The 19,966-nt window shown below is 36.3% G+C and overlaps 1 protein-coding gene across 3 annotated transcripts in view; it reads left to right on the top strand.

The window, feature by feature from the left end:
- Positions 1–19,966, top strand: part of LOC112460854 (ABC transporter G family member 20) — a 54,255-nt gene that overhangs the window by 28,324 nt on the left and 5,965 nt on the right. For 2 of the 3 annotated variants that reach the window (XM_025025759.1, XM_025025760.1), the window contains 6 exons: positions 9,580–9,828; positions 14,080–14,394; positions 14,944–15,051; positions 18,160–18,253; positions 19,012–19,179; positions 19,735–19,869. In XM_025025759.1, coding sequence (XP_024881527.1) covers positions 9,580–9,828; positions 14,080–14,394; positions 14,944–15,051; positions 18,160–18,253; positions 19,012–19,179; positions 19,735–19,869 — 1,069 coding nt within the window. Of the gene's footprint in view, positions 1–1,093; positions 1,156–2,742; positions 2,848–3,165; positions 3,265–3,810; positions 3,916–9,579; positions 9,829–14,079; positions 14,395–14,943; positions 15,052–18,159; positions 18,254–19,011; positions 19,180–19,734; positions 19,870–19,966 lie in introns of those variants that run through there. The other variant, XM_025025758.1, reaches the window with a different exon arrangement.

Raw genomic sequence — 19,966 nt, 5'->3', positions numbered from 1 at the left:
GTCAATTAGAGACGCGCGCACGATGAATCCCTCGTCACTATAGTGCGTCACGCACGAGCACGTCTTTGACACGACTGAAATTTGCTCTTTAAATGCAACCGGTAATGTATTGACTGGGGATTACGCTTCTGGGTGATCGGAGCGATTTATTGAATGTTTATTTATGAGACATAATAATTAGTTGACTGACGCAACTTTTGATAATAAAAAGAGAGATTTATTATATGTATATATATATGTCAAATTGTTGTATATATTTATTATTTATATTTTATATAGAATTTGCATACATTTTTTAAGCTTTTCTGTTTTTGCTCGGCTCGCACAAAAATGGCAAGGAAATAAATATGAACTTCTTATTAATGTGAAAACTGGTTAAATAAGATCGTTATATAATTTCTTAATGATATTTCTGAATAATTCAATGTTTTGCCTCCGTGTATACATGCCCTGAAACATTACTGAAAACCAGTTCATTTACGTAATGAAAATTCCACAAGTTTAATCGCCAAACCATCGATTGAACGCTTAAAAACTGCGAGATAATGAGATGTATTAAACAGTGCGTTTTTACTTGACGTCAACGATGTTTCCACAACGCCTGACACATTTTCAGGAATAAATTGATATCTGTCAATTATAGTTGAATTGCGCTTAAATTGTCGACTAATAAAAAAGAAATCCATAAAGAAATATTTAGACGAACTTTGTATCGTTCTCAAGTTGCAAGCGCCTTAACAATAATTATATACGAAAAAAATTGTATGCCATGACTAAGTTATTCGTTCACACGAATTCGCCGCAACGCATATATGATTCGTATACTTTTATACGATACACTTTTATCGTTGGTGACACTAATGAAAACACAATTCATACTTATTCAAAGAAGTCACGATCCGTCACGTTATCTCCCACCGGGGAGGACCGTCGGATGAATAAGCGGTCTTTACGCGACCGTGACCATATCGTCTTATGCTCGTGCAGTATTAAGTACCGGCGGCGACGGTGAACCCCGACATCGGTGCCATTAAGTACGCAAGAATACGCAATTGTCCTGTCTACGATACGTGCAATTCTCGCGGTCAACCTTTGCTGTCACTTCAGTATGACGATTCACACGTGCAAGTTTACCCGCGAGAATCACAATATACGGTTTTTAGTAGTTGTTAAAGCGCTCGCAAAGTTGTAACGTATGAGTAAAACAGGTTTCCCAGGCATTTCTTCAATGTTATACTAATATTATGTCGCGACGAGGAATGTTTTCCCGCACGAGCTGCAAATATGATTTTAATAGTTCATAATTTATTTCAATTTTTTTATATCTTGTCGCGTACAAGAAACGTGATTAGACAGTTAATTTCATAAATATATCTGCATACTACCAGCAATTTACATAAATTTTAAAAGATATAATTATTGCTTATAATTATTGCTTGTTGATTTTGTTTGCGTCGACTATTTGCTGGATTCTACGACCAATTTTGATGTAATGGCTCAATAAATATAAGGAAGAAATGCGCGGATCGATGAAGATGTAGGGTCTAAATGAGAATATACGTAACCTTGGTAAATCGAGCGATCGATTGGCCAAGCGCCGAGGTTTACTGTATTCTGAGGCACATATTTTATTAACAATCGAACAAAACTGATGTCTATCTTTTCTCTCTCTTTCTCAACTCGGAAACTTATTACATTGAATCATAGATAAAATCTTCCATATTATCACAAAGAAAAAGTGCCACTATCTTTATGTTATATAAACCGCAAATTAGAAGGAGGTGAGGGGAGTATTATATCATACAATAAGTTGTAATAACATACGTTTCGGTCTTGGGTTTAGACTCTCTAGAATAATAAAAATTAAAAAATGCAGTTACAATTGATCTCGAACGGGGGTGTCTTATAAAAGTAAAAGTCAAATAAGTGGTTGACACAATTAATGAGTAAAAGATTAAAACAAAAGTAAAACTTTTACATCTAGCCAGTCTCTCAATAATTATTGGCAAGATATTAAACAAAGAGAAATATTAAACGCAACATTTTTGAAATGTTTCATATTAAACGGTAAATTAATGGTATTAATCTACAAGAAGATACAGTAGATCACAGCAAAAAACATTTGCCAATTATTGAGAGACTTTCACATATATGATTTTGTTCTCTATCTTGTTTTTAAAATCTCACTAACATTCGTTGAAAATGCTCTGTGTTCACTAAATATCGGGGCCAAATGGACCTTACAAATTGGCTGCTAGGTATGGAAGTTTTACTTTTGTTTTAAGAGTTTTTCTTATCCATTAATCGTGCCAGCCACTAGCTTATTTCACTTTTACTTTTATAAGGCTCCAATCAACTTCGAAGGGTTTGGCGTCGATACACTGAACAATACCATGATGTCTCTCGTTTAAGAAACTGAATTTCTTTATTTTTATTACTCTACATTGAAGAGGATCTCAAGACCAAAATTGTTATTGGAACTTATTGTATAATATGTAATTTACGCTCGCCTCATCACCAGCGTTTGCTCTCAATTGCCTTTTTAAGTATGTATGTTCATATGTACACAATATATGCACATACATATATATATATATATATATATATATATATATATATATATATACACACACACACACAAGTATTAATGATTAAGATTAGAACTGAGCACAACGGATGGTGTGTCAATCTCAGATCCAATTACTTTCATATCAACGGAGATACGCTTTTCCTCTCTCCCAGACCAAACACAACCATGGGGCGCAAACGGGACGTCAAATCGTGTCCGCCCACGACCAGAGTCCAACCTAAATTCGTATCAAGGATACCGATACGATTTGATAACCGGTAAATAATTATGTCGATTGTATAAACCTTCGTACGTATATCTCATTAAAAGTTATTTAATACAAAAACTAAAAACGTTCTTTAAAAAATCACCTGTTAAACTATTGAACAATTGTATATTTATTATTTTTATCTGACGCGAGAGTTATATTATTCTGCATTCTCTGGCGTTATATTTCAATGGTGCAATTGGATAATGAAGCGAATGAATATTGCAAAAAAATTGAGCTATTTATCGAATTTATTAAGGGAGTATGAAGGTTAATAGCATTAGAATGATTATTCGCAACGGCGATGTATAGCTTTCTTCTTCCGCAGACGCGAGACGATTACGCGACGCAAACAGCGCGACAAGTTGTCCACATCAACGTGGCAATTACCTGAGATCAAGCTAACGCGGCGAGCACACTCCGATCGGTAAAGGATCCTTGTCCTACTCGCAATTTCTTAGCGATGGCTTCAAATGAGAATTCTCTTTCGCTTCTATTTGTAGAAGGTGCTCGCTGTCATTCCTGAGATAAACAATCGAGTCATCTTCGAAATTACATAAGATATTAACATAATAATTATTATTATATATTAAGATTTAGCTGTTATAGTCCACTTAAAAAAATTTATTAAACTAAAAAAAAGATTTATTAGCAAAATATTTTAATTGAATTACATGTTTATAATGTACAAGGCTATATTTTCTATAAAAATTAGATGTATTCTATATTCTTTTATAAATAATTTCCAACAGTAATGTGTGCGAGTACAACTTTCGGATGGAAAGCGTTGGAATTAGTAATACATTTCCACACACTCTATTAATTCAACTAAAATGAAATCGGAGAATGAATCCATCGCTAATCGCGTGATGTAATGTGTGACGTAATAATCGTGGTGTAACAATCATGTGTGATGTACACGGTTATATATTTTCTCCGTCTGACAGGCGGTATTAATCTATTTTACATCTAGACTAACAAGAAAAGCTAGACGGCATGCGGCTCGAGTCGGTGATATGTCATCAGGCTCCGTGCCGGCCATCGAAATCACGTCGCAGGAGCAGATTGATCAACGAAGGTTGTCTTTAAATTTACAATCTTAACTGGATCTTTGTTATCCGTTATCCACATATGTGCACTAGATGTTGGAATCCGCATAAACTTCGTTTATCTGTATAATAAACGAGTTCCACGAGCGCACTAATCGTTATGTTGAGATATTTCTACAATGCTAATGTTGTTTGCACACCGCAAAAATTTCTTTTATTTCATTTCCGACGTTTGCTCGATTATGATTGAGTGTCACAATCAATATGCAGGTGTCAAAAGGTGTGCCAGCACACATATTTCTCGAAACCCATCGGTCTCTCGCAACGCTACGTTTTACGGCTGCAACGGCATTTCTTACCAACGCACGCACGCACGCACGCACGCATCACGTCGAGCAGACAGACAATTGTGCAAATTCACCCGATTGCAGGTCGCGTACAATTCTTCTGCTTTTTATGATTTCACGTGCCATGTACCTGTTCCGAGATTCACATTCTGTGTGCGCATGCATTTCAAATCTGCAAATGTTCTATCTGTCTTGCGCGACACATAAAATCACGCAAAATGGAACTCCGTTGTCGTGAATTCTAGATCGTCCAAGGCGGCCCTTAATCGGAACATGCATGCACCATCGTCGTTTCGTAGAGATCGCGTGCGATCGGCAATCGCATTATTAGCGTATCCGGAAGCATTTTCGTCTTCGTGTGTTCTTTCCTACGCGGCGACGTTGTCGCAAAAGTTGCGCAATGGCCACAGTCCGGCCTTTTCCTTTTCTTTCTCGTAATACGCATTCTGCGTGTCCGGTATTGTAACCTGTTTGCCGCAATGCATCACGATAGATTCGCAAGATCCTCTGCAAAAACGTTATTATTGTCGCTGTGTGTCGATCTAAAATTCTAAATAGATGACGGATGAACCCATCAGTCGTTCGCTCGCAGCGATGTATTTCCTCAAGCGATACCGGCAATTTATCTGCAATTATTAGATTCACGCATAACAACAAATTAAATTTTATCTGTAATAAGGTCAAATACACAAAAAATTTTATATTATATTATAATCGTATACACAATTTTTACTATATTTATTCGTATAATATTTTTATTATGTTATATTATGTTAGATTACAATCGTATAAAATTATATATTATTTTAAATATTATATTTAATATTTAAATATACATAAAAGTTTATGTACATTTATTTAATTTAAATTTTGTACAATGGCGGTACTATATTTTATTTAATCCGTTGCTGTTTTTATTTTAAATTCAAATGTTACACTATTCCTATTGTATAATGTATTTATACGAAACGTAATACACTTGAATTACGAAACAGTGTTTCTGCTGCATCAATAATTAATATCTTATTAAGTTGAATAATTTCTTTCAGCAACACAGTCAAGGAAGCTAAAAGTAAATTGTGATTACAAACGTCACACGCCGATGAAGTCGCAAATCGCTATGCACAGTTAACGTTGATTATATGACGTCGAAACGTTGCAGCGTGCTTTAATTAATTTCAATAGGTTTCGTGCATTTCGCCAATCGTTAATTTTCTTACGTATTTTTCGTATTGTACAATCGAGTTACTTAACAACGACATAATAGAAATAATGAATTGCTTCTCTTCCTTCATTATGCCCGCAAACGTCAGTCATTTATGAAATAATTGTCCGCTGCAGCAGAAAGGTAGATTAATCATTAGCGCAGGTCAACATAGGTGTTGGGATGGTTACCTTGAAGGTAGGGTCAAGTAATCGATTAACCTGATGAGACTGTAATTATAGAACGGTCAATATGTTATTTTAATCAACGTGCAGCGTAAGACCGATCGGAAAATCAATGACAATAAACGGAATCGATTTTGATATAATAATTGATCTGAATAATTTTTTATTCCAACGATCGTTTTATGTTTTATCATAACAGCGGACAATTAATAATAAATTTTGCAATACTTTCTACATTTCAATTCAATGCTAATGCTCTTAGCACTTACAGCCCAGGTTCGAGTCGTGACGTAATCCCATGCTGTCCATAACGCGCGAAGTTCTTCGCGCGGCGGGCAACCGCGGCCGCGCGCATGCATTTTATGCGATTTTTGCGATGCAGACGCGCGATACACTTTTTGCACGGTTCGAGACGGCATACATGCCGACGGCAGCAACTCGCCGGGTAATTACACACGGTAAAACGTTGCTAAATCATTATTCCCCTTCACGTGCGCAATGCGTGGTAATCCAACGAATAAATATGCGTGAAAACTTCAGAAAATCGCGCGTGTTGCAACGATATTAAGGCCGCGGTGTCTGTATATACATATATCCAGCCTATCTTCTCTTTATTTCTTAAATATATACATATATATATATATATATATATAAATACACAAATTATACGCATGTATAAATGAAAAATAATCGCGATTTGATTCAGTGTTATTTTAACATATAGCTGATTAACCCCGGAAGGACTTTTCCGAGTCTGAAAGACTCGGTCAAATTTTCGAGGGACTGGCATCGCGGGGCTATTGACATTATGAAGATGGCTCTGCGGCGTAAAAAAAACTCTTTGGTCCTTCCCCTATTATTTGCCGCTAGGCAGATCTTCAGTTGTCGCTCATTGTCAGTTGCGGAACAGTGCGAATGCATGTAAAAAGAGTATTGGGTCTCTGAGACCCAAGTATGTACGATTCGGTTAAAATTCGAAAGTAAATTATACCTTTTTTGCTATAGTTTGGTACTAAATAAGTAGTATTGAATAAATATTAACGTTTTTGTTATAGTCTTTCGATATTAACAATTATTTATTGGTTTATAAGTATGACTTTGATATTAATGTTTTATAGAATATGTGTATAATACATACACACACACAAAGCTAGGTAAATTTTGTTTAGTCATGTTTTTTTATCGTTTCTAGTTTAATTTTTTGAGAAATTACGCGAAAACATTTACTTTTAAGAAAAAAGAGCCCTCGAAAATCGGCTTACTTGACCTCTAGAGATTTTGTTGATAACGATCAAAAATTACGTCGCTCTATTTTTTTCCTTAAGATTTGACATCTCTTTCAGAATCCGCAAGAGAAATTGAATTCTACCGGATAGTTTCAAAGTTATGAATTAAAAAAGAAAAGTGTAAAATTCGCGTTTTTTCCCCTCAGCAAAAAGGACCCCGCAGAATCCTTATGGGAAATGGCTTTCGGCTAATTTTTCTGAAAATTTGATATGTGGTAGTTCTCAACACGTATATAGAACAAAAGTGGTCAATAGGCCCGAAGTCCGATGACGAGTAGTTTTCGAGATACAGCACCCCAAAGTTGGACTTTTTATACCCATTGGGTACAATAATAAGTAATACCCATTAATTGGATTATTAGCATTGCCTCGTAAGTATATATACGGTCGTCGGACCGGTCGTCGCACGAGCCCGGTTTGCCACAGCCCGTCGTCTCGGAATCTCATCGCTACGACGGCACGGCGTCTAACGGTCGAATCGGAATCGTCTGTAGACGACTTAGGGTCTCGATAGCATCGACTTGAAAACGTGTACTTACGAGTTTATATACCCGCGATTCTTTATTTCAGTACTAATACATTGTTATACTGTGAATTGTTCATCTCTTCTGCTCATAGTCAAGATATTGTTCTTGAGAGAAGAAACACACACATACACACCTGTACACCCACCTTAATCGTAAGCAGCATCGTACATCGACATTGACTGCATCCGCACTACGCTGCAATAAGGTATGAAAAGTCCAACTTTGGGGTGCTGTATTTCGAAAACTACTCGTCATCATACACTGTTAAATATTAAAGGATGAAATTTAATTCAACATCTTGAGTTAAATAACATTTTGTTATTTTTAACTACCATGTATGTCGAAATTTATTATTTTAACAAAACAGTATTATTTTAATTTTATTGATTTAATTGAATTAACATTGTTTTAGTTAAATTAACGACATATTTTGAATAGGAGCAGTGGCAACTTACAGGAAGGATTAAAAACTCAAATATAACTCAAATTGAACCTAAATTGACACTACGAATTCAACAGTGTAATTATATGTTTCTTCTATCACAATTAATATTTTTTCGTTTAATACTTTAATAGGTAGTACGTTTGAAAATTTCTTTGATTACTCCGAAGATAACGATCTATTCAGAACATTGCTCGACGATCGATTTCGTCAGGCTAATTCAACTTGGTGCATTTAAATTTGCGCAACAAATAGTAATGGTAAAACGTAGTAAGACAACGCCACTTCCAATTAAATGCGTCGCGAAAAAAGGGAGAGGTCTGTCGACATCTTAATGGGAAAGGGAAACGCTTTCCCGGACGAGGTATAATTAAAGCGAGGTATATCTTTTATATCGAAGGCGTACAGATTTCGAGCTCGTGAGTAAAATGTGCGAATTCGGGCTTTCCTTTCGAATTCCCGTTCGAGAAAGGGAAATCGCGGGACCCGGGCTCAGTCGAAGCGGCCACGGCGCGCGGCGCCCGCGAAACGGGAGCGCGAGAGAATTCACGCTCGCGCGCGGCATTATACCCGCGCGCGCGTGCCGCGCTGCATCGCACACGCGTTACGTATTCCGCATCCCCGACAGCGCATACACACCTGTATGTACGTTAAACCACGACGCGTTACACACACACACACACACACGAGCGTGCGTCCACGTATTGCCCAATGAATCGCCACGCGCGTAAGCGAAAAGAAAGCCGCGCGCTCGGTTACGCAACCGCCATCGCTCGACTCTTTCTATACGCGTGCCGCGCAATCCGCGCCGAGATTTGCAGAATCGTTTTCTCGCCATTTCTTTCGCGTAACACGCGGCAATTTCGCATGACCGTCGCGCTTTTGGGTCCCTTTATGATATTATAGTTCGGTATTCGACGCAACACGTGTAATAAATTTTCAACGCCCTAAGAAAATTTCGAAAAATAGTCTCTCCTTGCCTTTAATAAAATTTGGAAGTCCAGCGCTCAAAAATGAATCAATTGGATTTCAATTTAATTTTCTGTGAATCCATATAACTTTAAAGTCACGCACTCATACATCTATATTTTTCAAATCTTATTTCATTTTTTGTCACAAATTAGCGTATTATTTTGTTACAAGTTGTAAACCACTCTTTTATAATAAAAAGTTTAAAAATTGTAAATTAATTGTTTATAGTTTTCCCGAAGATAAATGTTCGCTAGAGTTTCACGTTATATAATTTTTTTAGAGAAAGAAAAGTTGGATTGTAAAGGGGTTAATTATATACGTTAACATCTTCATTACTTCAATGAGATTTCAGATAAGCGCTTATCTTTCATTTTCAACGAGATTAGGAAGCTCTGAAAATAAGGAGAAATTCACATGGTCGGTTTTTCGACTTAATCATATATATATATCTTTGTTACACGTCCCCTATTCACAGAAACGGCAATGCAACAGTTCCACTCTTAGTGGAGCACATTGCAATTAACGCCCTGCGATGTTACGACGTCCTGCCTTGCAATTTTACACGACACGCTGCAAGTATATACCGTGCAACACGCCGGCACGAAGAGAGAGATTCTTTACTGAATCGCGCTATCGTGACAAGACACCGCGGTACACGATATCGCGTCATTTCGCCCGTAATTTCCACCGTTACTTTCTCGTTACCGTCACGTGCGCTTTCGTTTTGCAGCGACGGAGGTGCGGGTGCCGCCGGTCTCGCGAACGCGACGACGATGCAGAGCAACAGCGCGGACGGCAATATGGACCTGGCGACGGTGACGTCGAGCAACCCCGTCCTGGCGACGCCGGGGTTGAACAATCCTACCTGGAATCGTCAGCAGGCGGTCAGCGTCAGGCATGCCTTCAAGATCTACGGCAGCAGCAAGAATCCGAACCATGTCCTACAGAATCTCAACATGACGGTGGCCAAGGGCTCGATGTGAGTATACAGCGATTTTTTTTTTATCGGGCACGAATATCTCGCGAGATGTATATTTTGCGAGATGTTTAACGGTTAACGTGCATATAAAATCTTTGATTGGTCTTTGATCTGATATATACACTGTTGGAAAATTTGTGTTAAATATAACATAAATCACATGTCCAAAACGGTCCACTCAAATTTTTGTGTTAATTTAACATAATATGGATGTGTTAAGTGGTAACACTGATATTATGTTAAAATATTTCAACAGAAAGGAAATGTAATTCTGATCGTAATTTGAAGTTAATTATGTGTACAATTAACATAACTTTTATGTTGAAGTTGAGATTGTAAGATAAAATCAACTTTATTTCTGTAAATTTTTATTCCTACTTCTTTTATAGAGTAAAATCAACATTCTTTTTCTGTAAATTTTAACACATTTAATAAATACGTTCAAATTGTGTTACTTTAACATATTTTTTAAGTTATTTTAATTATTTTACATTTTGAATTTGTAAAATTCAATTAACATAGCAGGCATATGTTAAATCTAAACACGTATGTGTTGATTATTTTACACAAAAATGTTGACAAGGACTTTTTTTAACACACATCAGGACCTCTGTTTTCAACAGTGTATATTCGAAGCAGATTAACTTATCAGCAAGATGATAGTGATCTTAATAATGTAACTTCTTTGATTTCTATAATTATATGTTACGTTCATATGTTTAATACTGCTATAAATTCGTTGCCATCGAGATATTGCCTAACTTCCTCGTTTTGATATATCTCTCCTCGTGTAATGGCGATCGAAATCGCGAAAAATCCAGCGTACTTATGTCTTTCTGTCTAACTCCAATGTGCTACAACGAGAAAGCGACGCGCGAGAAACTCGTTTTCTATCTTCACGAGCCATTTATCGTTAACGACTAATCCTGCGTCGCGTGTAATTAATTAACGCGATCTTTCATCCGCGGCTCAAATCGCGAGATCCCGATTTGACGATTAAGGATCTATCCGCGATAGTTATTTCATAATGCGAAACAATGTGCAACTACGTGGGCCACCAGGAAATTAAAACACTGAAAACGATAATTTCCGTTGTAATCGTTTCAGTACGCGTTTCGTAATCGCGGCGCGATCGGGATACGCGATTATGTACCTTTCGTGTTAAACGCCGCGAGGTTGGGACAACAATTTAGTGTAAATTATGAGCCTTGAGCTGCACGACTGCTTTTTTTCTTAGCTCTTTGGTCTAAATTATGCCAGAAACCAGAATTATATACGTATTATGAAAACACAGAAGCTAAGGATATAATAATACACTTTGCGGCGTGCTAAGAATTGGGACGAAATGCAACGTTTATCAAATAACTTTTGCATAAAAACGACTCGCAACAATGCGTTGAAAATGTGCTGACATGTACTAAAAATAGTGTAGACTTTTGATGTTATCATAATCGTCTTCCCCCAACAATTTAACGCTCGTTCTCCAACTTGAACAATTTCACTAAATTCTGCAAGAATTCGATGGGACTTTTAAGTGACTCATTAAGTCATTTTATTAAACTGACTTATTATTTAAATAAATCTCTATTTTTTATTTTATGAGACTAAATTATACGTTCTTTAAAAAATTCGGGTGTTGATCAAGGCTATCTTGTTTTTTATCTTCTCACGGTCACAGATAATTAACACTTGAAAACCACTTATAAATAAATATATTAATTTCTTCATTTACGATGTAAAAACTAAATGTAAATAATACGTTTTTTATTATCCATAAACCATGAGATGGCCAAGTTATGAGTTTCTTCGTTTAAATCGTACAAATCGCGGAATATTGGGCAGGCATATTTTGGCATACAATATTTACAGGCAAACTCTAAAGCGTCTGTTTGTATTCGTCCGTTTTCTAACCATCTATTTTTGATACAACTACAAAACAATCTGAATATAGAAAATAGAAAAGTATATTTACCTTATTTGGGGAGCAGTGTGGTCTAGTGGTAGAGCGCCAGACTCGTAATCTGTGGAACCGGGTTCGAGTCCACTAGAGCCATGTAGCATGGAATTAATTTTCCAAAAAGAAGCTGCTCCCTCTCGCGCACGAGAAGACAGTTCCCGTGCGGAGAAAACTGGGGGCCGTCTTTCGGAAGAGACGTTAAGCAGTTGGTCCAGAATGGTCCCGCAGGTTGAGGATTGCGACGATAGGCTAGTTCCCTATCTCGCTGAAAAACCGAAAAAATTATTAAAAAGCCTAGAAGCGAAAATGTAAGGCATTATATATATATATCGGTCGCCTTCTGAATTGCCTTCTCTCTCGTAAGCATAATGCCTTACATTGTCGAATGGATTTGTATCGAGATCTTTATCGCAGCTTTCTTTCTTACCATTTAGGAAGCCACAAATGTCTCAAACTTCGTCGGTTCCTCTACCCTGTAGGCCAATTGGAGCTATCTTAGAATCAATAGGTGGTGCGTCGTAAATGGCTCTGAAGACGTTTAAATCATAACGCGCATCAGCCTCACCGCTTCCCTCGTCCTCGTAATTAATAATATTTTTTTTATATGAACGATATCTTTATTCGTCTTCAAATTATCTGTCTTTCTCTTAGGCACAACTACTGCCACGAGCAATATTAACAATATCAATACGCAAACTAAACTATGAGGAAGCAATGTGCAAGTTTCTACTTGCACACTTTTTTTGTGATAAGTCGCTTTATTGCAAAAATTAATTAAATAATTAATGTTTTTATTAAAATAATCCTTACTAATTGCCGATATTTCTTAATTTTTCCATTTTGTTTCATTTTTTTATTTATACATTAGTTTTTTATTTCTACTTTAAAATAATTTTTTAAATATATAAAAAGTGATTTTATTACTAATTAGTGGCACAAATGAAGTTTTACAATCGACACAATGTTAAATCGATGTTGACTTGAGTAGTTCAAGCTACATGGCCCATATATGGACTTGAGAATATAAGACTGAAGAATATAACAGATTTAGAATTGAATAATTACGACTGGTTTGGCGCAATTTTTCTAATTTTATTATATTTTTAAGTCTTTTCTATCCGTATTTCATATATAATTCTTTAAGATTTGGTTGATTAATTTTTAAGGCATCCTGTCTTTTTATTAAGAAAGTTCAATGAATTTATTCAATCGCAATCTGTAAACAAAACACTGTTACTGCTAAGGTGATGACAAACGTCTTGAACATTCAAAGGAGTATGAATGTGTTAAAAATTGATGAAACTTGACAATTATTAGATGAAGTTGTAGTTATTCTTTAATTAAATAAAGATTAAATATTATCCTTTTTAAATTTAACATATCTTTGAGATGCTGTGATGTAATTGTGTCCAAAATTATTTTTCTAATGTAATCAACCTTTTATTGTCGAGAATCCGTATTTGAATAAGAATTCTGTCGGGAATGGGGGAAAGCGGTGAAAATATTCTATACATCAGGGAGAAGGGTATAATGAACAGTCAATAACAATTTCTTTGTTATTTCACTTCGGTTACGTTTTATGTTCTCGTTTTATGTTCTGTATCTCGTCTCGCCATGTGTTACGTCATGTTCGCGTTCAGCCTTCAGCTGACTCCAGCGTTGTAATTCAAATCTGATTATTTATTTATTGGGTTTTTACAAATTTTTTCGACAAGACGCGTGGGCGACGCTTGTTTTGTTCCTTTTGACGAGAGACTCTTTTGTGAACGCTTATCAGTCGTGCAAACAATTTTATTTCTTCGGCGAAACCGTCAGAACCATAATTATGAACGATTTCCCGAGAATTTGTGTTTACCTGGACTTCAAGGACCACGAACCTTTCAAGCTGACTATAACTACGCTTTCATTAGCATTCTGATGAAAATTACAAATGTAAATGACGCTCTTTTGTATGAATTGATTTGTCTGTTCATTCAGAGACGGTCTCGAAGACTAAAGTAAAGCCCCTGGGATATACATATACATATAAACATATTTCTCATCAGCTAACTTGTTTTCTCGTGAAGATCGATCTCTTATATAAGGTGTTCCGAGCGCATTTCCTACTTGGCAAAGTTTCTTAAATATCGAGATATCCTCTTAAGTTGTAATTTTGTTATGTTCTTTTACGGTCTAAAGCCGAATTGAAATTTATCATGTTTTTTTTTTGTTTCGCACTTGCTCGTTCGGTCTGAATCCAGCTCAGCGCGATCGTTGCTGTCAAAATAAATTGTTACAAATTATTTGTATTATAGATACGGGTTACTGGGTGCCAGCGGATGCGGCAAAACTACCCTGTTATCTTGCATCGTCGGCCGGAGGAGATTAAATTCAGGCGAGATCTGGGTACTGGGCGGCAAACCCGGGACGAAGGGCTCCGGGGTGCCTGGGAAAAGGGTCGGATACATGCCGCAGGAGACCGCTCTCTACGGCGAGTTCACCATCCGCGAGACCATGATGTACTTCGGCTGGATATTCGGAATGTGCACAGCCGAGATCGTCGAGAGGCTGCGTTTCTTGCTGCAGTTTCTTGATCTGCCTTCGCAGAATCGTTTGGTGAAGAATCTCAGGTATGGATTTTTCGCACCCGCGACCACGCAAGCGGAACCGGTTAATTCCCTATTGTATCAGCGTGTTAAAAAACCGCAACAAGATCTCGGATTCGTAAAAACATATTTGCAAAAATTTGCTAGTCTTCGTTGAAAGTATATATTTTCTTCGAAGAAAAAGAACCGCGTATCTCTATTTCCCAGCCGATTCGACTTTACATTCTAGAAAAAGAGACTTTGTTCAGTTTGTGCGATTCCACTTTTTAACACATTTTCTTTCTTTTTTCAGGAGATATCTATTTACATGTTTATGTTTGTCGTCTGACATCTTCACAAACAGAATAATTACGAAAATATAAATATTAAACAGCGATTTATTTTTAGAAGAGCGTTCTCGTTCTTTCGTAAGGATGCGCTGGACCGTCTCACTCATAAAAGCACTTTACGAAAAATATATATTATTAGCGCGAGACGCGCTAACGCGTTTCTTGATTTCGCTTAGTGGATAACAAAATTCTTGCTGTACATTAATTAATGAATTAATATCGAGTGTTTTTTTTTTCATGCTAGTGGCGGTCAACAAAGACGAGTATCTTTCGCAGTGGCTCTCATGCACGATCCGGAATTGCTGATCCTGGACGAGCCGACCGTAGGTGTGGACCCATTGTTAAGACAAAGGTGATCTCTCTTTTACGTTTTAAATAAACTTTAGTCATGAAATCGTGTCTTAAACAGCCGTTATCATACAGCTTGGCGAGTATTAGCAGCTGACTTAATTCTGTGTCGAAATACAGTAATTATTCATGAGATTATGAAATAACCAGTCAACGTGATAAACCACGACCGCACTAAGTGAATCTTTTGCTTACTTTTTCAGTCGTTAAAGCATACACGTGTCGCTAATGACACGATAACATGAATGTGATAAATTCGATATTGTTGGTATTAAGTGAAAGGCCCGGATAAATAATTTATGGGCAAAGTGTCTGGTATAAATTTAAATTATTTTCTAAATATTCTTCTCCAAATTAATATTATTATTATTATCATTTTCAACGCTTAATTATTTAGACAGGTGCTGCAAAGTATTACTTCCTATACATATAAAGATTTTTTAAGAGTTTCTTAATGTTTTTGTTATTTTACAACTTTTTTTCTAGAACGACGAGAATTCTCGTTCGCATTTTCGCTGACAATCTAAATCGCGATTGAGTCGCGCATACCAGCGGACCCGTGACCAATGCACTGAATCCGTAAGTCACGCTTTAAGCTTGACTTTAAGTGAAAGTAGTCGCCCGCACACGGGCCTGGACGACGAACGACGAATAAGTAAAAAAAAAAAAGAATGAAACTTGTCGAAACGCACCTCTTGTAGTTTCTCACGTGGCCTCTTTCCGTTTCTATCCGTCGTCAAATCACTCGAAATTCGAGTTAAATAACAAAAGCTTGTAATTATCTACGATAAAACGAATCGAATGACGCGAACTTGAAGTTCTATCGACAAATAAGATTTAAGATTTTAAGATCCTGGCTAGTGCTTGCGTTTGCAAAGAAATTTCTCAAAATGTTCAAGTCTATCTTTGAATGTAGGACCTTGACTTCTAAAATAATATCGATCGGTTTTAAATCTCCTTATAATGACCGTGATGGTCATGCAGTCATAGTAAGTTTTGTCGTACAATTACTGTTCTTTTGACATAAAATTACAATAAATAATTATACGTGTCGAAATACAAATATGTATGTACATTTATGTAAAATTGAGGAGCTCCGAGCAATAATGTCAAGCATTTAACTGTAACAAGGCTGCTAGCTTATAAATATTTAAATAATATCAGGTATAAAGCGCAAATTCATAAAAAATAAGGTACAGTAAATGGGTTTTAGAAAAGTATTTTTGAAAACACGAATCTCATTAAAGTAAATGCCAAAATGGATTCATTCTGGATTAATCTACGTTCTACAAGTACAGTAAATTATTAATAGAAGAATTTGCGAAATCTATTTTTACGTAACGTTTTGTTTCCGATTGTGAAAATGAACGAAGCTTGTTCACGCAGAAGAAAATTTATCGCTTTCATTCGCGAGACGAATGAAGCGGATAATTAACCGAGAAGCTTTCCACAATGATATTCTGCTTTTACAACGGGAAATCAATTACCGTAATCACCACATTGTTGTCATCTTCTACGTTTCGCTTCCGGTAATGCGATGTTTCCCCCCGGTGCGTAGAAAATTTCCTGACCACATTTATACGTGACGCAAATGAAACAGAAATAAAACTCGTGCAAACGTTTAGGAACCTCTATGCGTCCAGTTAGGTACTCATAAGCGTCGAATTTATTGGCGTTTTATTATAGTACAATATTTTTTATTTATTTTATAGTACAGTGATCGCCACCCTTTTCATAACTGTTGCCGAGGCAAATAAATTTCACACACGGAAGAAATAAAGAATGCTATTACTTGAGCGGCATTAAAACAAGAGCTTCAAGCGCTTCGCCCATTATCTGAGAAAGTTTACAGCTTTGTTACGATCGTTTACATCTCAGCTCACACTTCTCTTACTCCTCGATCGTGCACAATTGTCTCGCGGAAAGTTTATGGACCCGATCGCTTTCCAGGAGAATAGGACTAGGAAAGTCATAACTCACTTTCAACTTAATCGCATTTCTATGTGTTCCGCGCTTCTAATATACATTACAATTTGAATTAATTAATCATCAATTATCTCGCTTCTCCGGATTGACGATCGAATTTCTAATTACTCGTTGGATTATATTAACTGCATAGTGTAACTGATCTTTTTACGATTCATTAATTTCCATACTCAATTTTTAACGTTATTTTTAAAAAATAAGAACGTTAATATGCTAATACAATATATATAATAGCATTATACATAAAGTTTCATAAAGTAGATCGATCACTAAAAAATTTGTATCTGTAAAATTTTTTTACTATATCAATTATTTTAATTACCTCTAACTCTTAAATAAATTATTCTTGTGCGTGAAAAAGTTAATAATTTTTTAAAAAATATACATGTCGATATTTAATTTTAATAATATACATAGTAATGCAAACGTCTCTACATCGAGCACAGCTAGCTACTTTCGACTTTTACTTTGTTACGGTCTAGTTTTGTAAATTGTCGACTGATCTCGACATTGTATCGCAGCGGTTAGCTCGAAAAATTAGCCCGTTCGCGAAAAGTTGAATTCTCGCTTTCGCACATGATTCTACAAGATTCCGCGCCATGTTATTTTTATGTTCTTCCGCGCGATAATGCATCCTTCGCCTGTTGAATATGTAAAAGTCCTGCCGGCGTTTTTAGTCCGGTGTTACAAGGTTCAAGGTATCAAAAAAGTCAAGAAGTCAGCGCGAGAATTGCGGCGAGCGCGAGATACTGCATAAATAATACCGAGTCTCATGTGCGCACACTCACAAGAGCATATACGCGTGTGCATACATACGCGTACATATACCGATCACGTTGCGAATGATGATCGCAGAGTCCCCAATCGTATATAGAATGATCATGATTGGAATCTGTCGCGGAAACTCTGCGATGACTCTGCAAAACGTTCTTGCATATTTTCTTACACATTTTATTATATTATAGGCGTGTGTTTAACTTTAATCTCTCTCTTAATTTATGCAAATATATACACATTTGTTTGTTTTCTTATATATGTTTAAAAAACGTGTTTTTCATATAAATGTGTATTATTTGGCTTGAACACGCGTAATTAAAATATGGCTTTTTTTTCTTTTATTTTCCAGCATATGGAATCACCTGGTTCAAATTACTAAAGATGGTAACAAGACGGTCATCATAACGACTCACTACATCGAAGAAGCCCGACAAGCGCACACGGTAATATCGTCGTCCTCTTTGTTTAACTGAACGTCGATTTCGACAATATCAATTAATTTTAATCTTGAGATAATTGTGATTTCTCTCCTTCCGACATAAAAATGGCGATCAAAAATCATGATTAAAATTAGTCAATGTTAGTGTAAGTGTCTGACTTTATATATTCGAAGGAACGATTATTAAATAACTCCAGCATAACGATCTCGATAGGCACAAATCGCGCCGCATTAATAACGAATCCAGCCAACGATTAACGTTTGTTGGTCGATTGCATGTCATTATCATGCCATTGGCTAGTTATTCCGCCTGCATATTACGCCAGGCATAAATTACAGTGCAAAGAGTGCAATCTCGATTTTTTTGCCGGCAGTTCGCGTATCTCAGGATAAATATCATAATAGAATATGCTTCACGCTTTCATCGTAGGAAGATTACCTTTTTCGATTTATTTATTTTTTCTTCCCGGCTAAAACTCACAGTTAAATCGGAGACTCTGAAAAATATGCGTCTTTCATTTATTAATTAGTATGAGTATTAAAATTCCTCAGATAACAAAATTTAATTAAATTTAAATTTAAATTCTTCTTAAATCAAATTCTTATGGAAACTTCCAACGTGTGCTATGGCTTCAAGGCTTTCGTCTTGAGAACGGAACTGTAAATTTAATTTTTTAAAACAATCGATTTTTATTTGCGCATCAATTAATAAATAATAAAGACACTAAAAAAGACAATAAAAAATAATGATTTTGTTAACAGATCGGTTTGATGAGGAGTGGCCGATTGTTGGCCGAGGAGGCACCCAGAACTCTCTTGCAAATGTACAACTGCTCCTCTCTCGAAGAGGTCTTTCTGAAACTTTCCAGAAAGCAAGGACAATATGCTCAACCGCCGACAGAACTGAATATCTCGAACAACATCAGCTTGGTAAGCAAAAAATTTCAGAAATAAAAAACATTTTGACACTTATCAATAGCATTGTTTCGCAAATTTAAGATTAACGAGTTCGGCACGTTGCACAATGTAAGAGGCAATCAACTTGAATGAAAGTAATTGCGTTGTCTCTATTGTACAGTAGTACTAGCCACTTCTATAATACTGTTGTCAATTTAAATATTTCATAATCATCGATGCTGCCATTAATTTATCATTTGAGAGTTTAATAGCTTTTTAATTTTAGCTTCTATTAAGATTTTTTTTCAGTTTCTTATTTCTGAATTTTTACGTCTACTTGTTATGCTACATTATATGTCAATTTTAATACATAATAAAACATTACATCATAAAATACATTGCACTATCTATCGAATATTATCACTTCGTCTAATCAACTGATACGCGTGATTATGTGTATTCAAAATGTGTGTCATGTTAGTGCAAAAAATTATTTATCCGTTCCGTAGCCAATCTTGCATTGTTTTTGCATTAATTAAATATCACGTTTTATTGCCACCGGCCACGCTTCTTTTTCTTTGCGCACAGGCTTCTTTAAACTGGGGGAAAAAAGACGAGCCGGTATACGTGACAGAGGAGTCCGGCGTTGTCGGCCTCAACTTCCACCAAAGCAAAGAGGTCCTGATCTACGACTCTACCAATGGAATAGCAAATCATTATGATGTAAGAGATTACTCCGATGCAAATCCCACGACAGATTAAGGCCACTTAAAGTCGGCGATGCACACACGCGGGCTTTTTTCGTTTTTACGTTTATCCC

This window comes from Temnothorax curvispinosus, unplaced genomic scaffold (genome assembly GCF_003070985.1).
Source record: "Temnothorax curvispinosus isolate PA1 unplaced genomic scaffold, ASM307098v1 QBEX01010899.1, whole genome shotgun sequence".
Classification (NCBI taxonomy): Eukaryota; Metazoa; Arthropoda; class Insecta; order Hymenoptera; family Formicidae; genus Temnothorax; species Temnothorax curvispinosus.
This window is presented reverse-complemented; position numbering and strand designations above follow the sequence as displayed.